The 6554-nt window shown below is 39.7% G+C and overlaps 1 protein-coding gene across 1 annotated transcript; it reads right to left on the bottom strand.

Annotated features, from left to right (window-relative positions):
• Window positions 1–3222: 3222 nt before the first annotated feature.
• LOC148421498 (beta-1,3-galactosyltransferase 2-like) lies at window positions 3223–5396 on the bottom strand. Its single transcript, XM_088420139.1, has 2 exons — window positions 5337–5396; window positions 3223–4270 (listed from the first exon to the last, which is right to left on the bottom strand). The coding sequence occupies exons 1-2, from the start codon at window positions 5378–5380 to the stop codon at window positions 3223–3225; spliced, it is 1092 nt and encodes a 363-aa protein (XP_088276265.1). The 5' UTR covers window positions 5381–5396.
• Window positions 5397–6554: the final 1158 nt, after the last annotated feature.

The following is a 6554-nucleotide window of genomic DNA, read 5'->3' as shown; positions in this document are numbered from 1 at the left end:
GTTTAGAAAAAGACAACAGATGGCATCTTGAGAAAAGCCCAAACGGTTCTTCTCAATTGCTTCTCAATTATACACTTACATATAATAAATAATATATATTTACCGATTTACCACATATTTTTTTTAAATAATATCTATAAAAAGTGTATAAAAAGTATACATGAACCTGTATCCTTTTCAACATTAACGAAAGAAAAGAAAATATCATATAAATTACATTTCAACAACTGTTATTTATTTATTTACATTGTATATATAGGTTATAGCTTAGTCTAAAACTGCACGCACCCCCCCCCCACACACACACACACACTATGGGAAATGTGCAAAAGCAATCCGTATTCAACTTTTATTTACATTCTTCCAGGTCTAATGTTTTTAAAATCACTTTTTAAATCATTTAATATCATCCAGTTTGCATCACGATTAATTTCATATAAAGTCATTCATACTTCTTGGAATCTGACCACAAACAAGAAACAGTTGGGTTAAAAATAATCCAATTATGATTCCAAAAATGACTAATATTTGGGACAATTTTCTGCTAGTACAAACTAAGTAGGTAGCTACCTACAGCTAGCTAACTAGCTAGCTAGCGATCGACAAGCATCTACCTGTTTATTGCTCTCTTGCTCTCTCTCGCTTCATATACACAACATTTATGTTTGAAATCACTGTCACGCTGTAAACAACAGTAGATAAAAAAAATTGTGATCACTTGGAATTTTACAATGTTCAGTATGAGCATTCGCGTGTCTATTTCAAGAGAGCGTCTTGGGAAAGCATCGCTGCAGGTGCGTGTCCTCCCGACAACGAGCTGTCGGCGGAGACGTAAGAGGTGACAACTCGGGGCGCTATAAAGGGGGGGTCACGCGTCAGGAACGTCAAGAAACGCGACACCCGGCCCGTTGTCCGCAGGTCACCAACCTTCGGTGTCAACTACTAGTAATATGCAAGTATGATACAATGAAAAACTTCATGCACAGAGCGGCATTTTTTGAGGATAAAGAATATATTCCTTATGTTTAGTTTCGCTCTGTTTTAGCATTTTGCTAATGGATTTTTGTAAGGCAATGTTGATCGATGGGAAAAGGGTACACAACATATTTTCAGTATTTTTTCAAAACTAGGGTTTTTATATTCCTTAATGCAAGTAATTCAAATGACTTCATCAATCATAGGATGTGTGAAGAAGGTGCAGAAAGAGGAACATTTGACAGGACCGAGTGAAAACAAACACTGGTTGTTTGTTCTGCTGCTTTACTATGACAAACTACGGTGTGAACCTTTCCTGGGAAGAGTCGCACTTACTAGAGCCACGCCCATTTCCAATTGATTACACTCAATGCCACCTATATATTGTATTAGTCAAGTTACAAACGTAAATATTGCGTTCATTTGGTCTGCTTTATCGTTGTTTACATTTTTTTTAATGCCTTCGAGATTCATTCATTCATTCTTTCTTTCAAGGGCCTTGAGGATGGTCGAGGGAAGGATATTTTTGGCAGTGATGTGAAAAATGAGGATAGTGTCATCCCATCGAAACAAAGGTTGAAACATCCAATTGTGGTCATTGCGCTCCCTCTAGCGGACAAAATAGGCATAACCAAAACAGACCTCAACTTTATTCGGAAAGAATGAAACGGAGGACTCAAGTCATACAATTCACGATAGGATTGGTTTACTGTAGTGGCGATTATAAAAATGGTGAAAATCATCGAGTGTATAAACTCGTCCGGTGCATAAAATTATTAGCTCAATCAACCTACCGCATGATTAAATTGACATTTCGTGTGATAGATGGAAATGAATTTAAATTTTCAGGAAAGGCGCATCAAGAATTTCTAAATGTTAAAAATTTTACACCTCAATAAGTGCTTGAGTAATACTTTGTGTCCCAAGAGCCCTGACAATATCACAGCAACCGCTAAAAATGTGTCCGAAGTCGGGTCGCAAACTCAAATGCTGCGTTCGAGAACCGTGGTATTTATCCTAATCAAAATTGGCCCAATTCCACCCTCACAGCTTGGAAGCGAATATTGGATTTTTTAAATATATTTATTTTTGGTGATGTAAAAGTGCCTTTTCTAGATTTCGCAACTCGGATCTTCCAGTTAAAAGGATCGTTCAATTGCACCTTTCCTAGTTGAAGGTCAGACTTCCGATCTTTATCGAATGCAGCACAATGAGGAAGTAACAGACAATGCAAATTTTTTAAAAAACCGACCCACCGCCGGCTTCATTTTCACTTGATTTCACTTTTGCTTAAAAGGTGAGAGGCCGCAATAAACGTGACGAATAAGATACATCTTTTTATAAAATATAAAGACACGAGCAGTAATTAAGGCTGCAGTTACGTTTTAAACCTGAGGATGTCGCCTTTTACCAGGAAACATGGTACAGTAAATGCGCCCTGTATCGTTAATGAGAAATGTACAGGTATACGTAATAGTATGTTAGCATTGTGTTTTTTGTCGTTTCTATCCTATTTCATCCAAAGATAATTCCAACATTGAGTGGTAAATACACAAATAAAATTGCTTTAGATTCGACTAAAAAAACAACAATATAATACTGATAATAGCAACTGCTGAGTAACAATAACAACAACCTTCTGAAAAACACCCTGTAACTTTTGTATATTGTTCTGTCCATTTTGTCTCAGAAAGACTCGTCTTTCCTTCATATGGTAAAACCTCTTTTAGGGGAAAAAACAAACAAAACAAACAAAAAAAAAATCCACTTCCTCCTAAGAAGTATGGAAAACTTGGAAAATTGTTGGAGAGCCCAGTTATTATCAAACAAGAATGTTCAACAAAAGAATGCCCCAAAATTCTGACGTTAAACATTAATCCTTCCTCAAGTTCTATTAAAAGTATACATGATGAATAATCTTTGAACTGTTTTTGTTTCTACAATGGTTGACTGAGTAGAAGAAAAGTCAAAGTTTATTTTCTACTTCCATATTTTATACCGATTGACAAACACCCACTCCAAAAAAGTAACACAATTCCTGCGCAGACTGCCTAATGAATAAAGACGAAGCTAAAAAAAAAATATAAAAGGAAAAGCTAGACACCTAAAGAAAAATTGTTTTCACCTTCAGTTTTTTTCTTCTATATTAGTTTTAGTTCCAGTATTGCCAAAAATCAGATTTTTCTGCAGTTATATTTCTATTTCTTGAACAACCGAAAAAGTTTCGACATCCCTGTCCAGGTGGTTTCAACAAGGGGGTCCAGGCTCCATCTTGAATTTCATCCAGAAAGCGAGCAGCTCATTGGGCGACGCCAAGATGGACGTGATGATCTTGGAGTAGGCGCAGCGGTCAAACTCGGTTCTGAATGTTCGGAATTGGGACGGATCCGGCGGCGATACCGGCGCCAGACCCAGCTTCTTCATGCACATCCCGACATAAGCGTCCTCGATGTTGAAGGGCTTGATGCTTTTGGAGCTTTCCACCAACTTGCCCGGCAGATCATTGGAAAACACGTAGCCCATGCCGAGAGCGTAAAGGGGGAATTTCGGATCCGGGTACATCTCCTTCGGGACGTACCACTTGGAGGTCTTTGATCGAACGACCCGTCGGTTCCGCATGAGGAATCCGGTCAGGTAGTCTGTTCGGGGGACGCCCGGCTTCTGCAGCATCAGCACCAGGTTGTCGATGTTGAGGAACACGTCCGAGTCGATTTTCATGGCGTAGGCGGCCGCCGGGCAGCGCGTGGCCAGCCACTCCATGATGACCATGGTCTTGATGGTCAGATTGAGGTAGGTGTCCCTGAAGTCGCTCTGGATCACGTCGCGGTGCAGCCGGTTCTCCCGCCGCGGATCGGGCCCCTCGCCCAGGCCCAGCATGAAAAGAGTCAGGACCTTCTTGCCTTGGACCACTTTCTTCTTTCCCCACGTGCTGCGGATGGCGTCCCGGGCGGCAACGTTTTTTGGCTCCACCGGAACCATCAGGACCAAGAAGGGCGTGTGACTCTCGCACGCGTCGCCGACATCTACGGTGAAGCGATAATTCCGCGGGTACGCCAAATTGTACCGAGCGCCCGGAATCCACGGGAGAACCGTGCTTGTGGGAATGTTATAATCCAGTTTGAATCGGTGCTTGGGGTGAATCCGATAAGGGGGGGCACTGACCTGGTAGATGTCCTCAAGAAGCAGAGACTTCTCTTTCCAAATGTAACAGAATAATAGCGCGGCACACAACAGGAACGGGTACTTGAACCGCGTCTTTTTTTTAAGGCAATGGTGCCATCTGCTGAGCAATATCCTGGGAAATAAACACGATGTAAATTAAATACGAAGACATCCATTCATCGGCAAATTCTTTCCCTCCCAAATGCCTCTTCATGCCAAACTTGAGTGGAGTATCCCTTCCGTCCCTTTGTTTTGTCGTACCCCACGGCTCTATCTTAGGTCCCATTTTCTTCACCGGTCTCGAATGGTTTTTCGTCCAATTTTTGTATCTTTACATCAAAGGCGTTTTACATCAAACGGAAAGCGTTGAACGGAGATACCAGGGAGCTGAGATTCCACCCAAATAGTGGAAAAAAAGTTCAACGTGGCATGACCACTTAGCTATCGTACCACGAGGAGTGTGCCAACCCTTGGCTAAAATAATACGGGAATGCCGTGGAAGAAAATGATCCAAGATTGAGCAAAATACAGCACAAGCGTTATTAAGCGCCCAATAAAACTCGGGCGTGTAGAGCTATGTTTACTCAGCTAATGTTACACTATTTGCTCACCGTTGCTGTTATCTTTACAGCTGAAAACGGCACACGTTATTGATAATACATAACCGCGATGTAGTGAGGTAACAATAACAGCAAATGTTCCGCTTGCGATTTATTAATTTGTCATTGTAAATTTAGTCCTTCGTTAGATAATTTTTCGGCTATTTATTTAGTTAACATGATAATCATTGGCAAAAGAATTTATAGATCCATCCATGTAAGTCCGGCCCTACTTTACACCTTGAGAGACAATATTATAAATGTGAAAAATCCCCCTGCAAACGGCACCCACAGCGGAAGGTGCAATTCCCGTCCTATATCCAATCCCTAGGGCGTTTTTCCAGTTTGTGCGTGTGTTTGACGTGTCACACCCTCAAAGGTACCGCTCCAGGATAAGACGATAAAAGCAAACAGCTGGAAAAAAATTAACACTGCTGTTTACGAATAGATAACTGATTTACGGTATCGGTAATAAACTCATTAAAACTGTGAGTAAATACAAGTGAAAATCAAAGACGTGTTTGTCGAAAACTAAGCAACACGTTTCATTCAAGAAAGGCTGAATAGGTGGAAAAAGAAATGAAAAGAATCCATCGATACCTTTTAAGTCCATTGGCACTCGGGTTTGTTTTCTGGTCCTCCATGGTTCAAGTCCATTAATTGTCCTACTGTTGCACTCATGCGGGAGCCAGGTGTCCCCCCCCCCCCCCCCCCCCCCCCCCCCCCCCCCCGCCCTTTGCACTTGCCTTCTCACACCTTCTTCTCTCCCACAAAAGGGACACACCCACACACCGTGACTCCCACTCCGGATGGAATTATTACAGAGAAGGGAAAAAGTATGGCGTGTATAACATAATAGATAAGATATTAAAAAAGTTGCCAAAGCTCAGAGTCCTATTAACAAAAGGCTGTAGTAAATACACCCAAGTTTCACAGCGTGAATGCCGTTTGCACCCGTTTCGCCCCCCCGATCAAGTTACACCGGGGGTTCTCCAAATTATCGAGTCAGGAACCCCTTTTAGAAAGGAAATTTTACAACAACAAAAAAAAACGTTAATATTTGCGGAAACAAAACCAAAAAAAAACATTGAAGCCAATCATAATTGCCCTGTTTATTCAGCGACATATTCAAGTTGACAACAAGTGTATTTGTAACTTTTCAGCTATAGTGAAGTTTAGAAAATTGAAAATGCAAATTGCGCAACTCTTGATAACAAACCGGGTCAAACAGGTCGCTGACAATTATCAAGTCGAAGTTATTGGCTTCGTCAAGCAAATATTTAAATTAATGATTGATTTTTGTAATCCCAAAAGAGGACGCTTTATGTATTTTTTCTATTTATCATTTATTTTTGAGAGAACGTCTGCCAAATTTTTTGATTTATTTTTTGTGGACAATTTTTTTTTTAATAAGTTATTTCTTTTTCGATAACATAAAGAGGACACTTATTGTTAATTATTTTTTGTGGAAATTAAGTTTGAGTTTCTAAATTTTATTTAATACTGATAGTTGAGTCTCTCTTTTTTTGTTTGGTTGTTTTTTTACCCCAAAAATATTTGCACTGATTATGGGGCCGCAAATTTGCATAGCTGTGGATTTTTATCCCAGTTTTTTCATTTTTTTTAACCCATTTACTGTTTTTTTTTAAAGAATCTATGTTATCTGTTCAATTCCTATATATACATGAAATACACAATTCCTTTTAAATTGTATATAATATAATTTTTTGGATGAAAAAAATAACGTTATATTTCCTTGTTTTTCTCAAAATTCAATGACTTTTCGGAGTAAAGATTTCTTTAAAAACACCCAGAAAT

Source organism: Hippichthys cyanospilos, chromosome 7 (assembly GCF_059441005.1).
Source record: "Hippichthys cyanospilos isolate Australia breed blue-spotted pipefish chromosome 7, RoL_Hcya_1.0, whole genome shotgun sequence".
Classification (NCBI taxonomy): Eukaryota; Metazoa; Chordata; class Actinopteri; order Syngnathiformes; family Syngnathidae; genus Hippichthys; species Hippichthys cyanospilos.
Note: the sequence above shows the minus strand (reverse complement) of the source record. Positions and strands in the feature narration are given on the sequence as shown.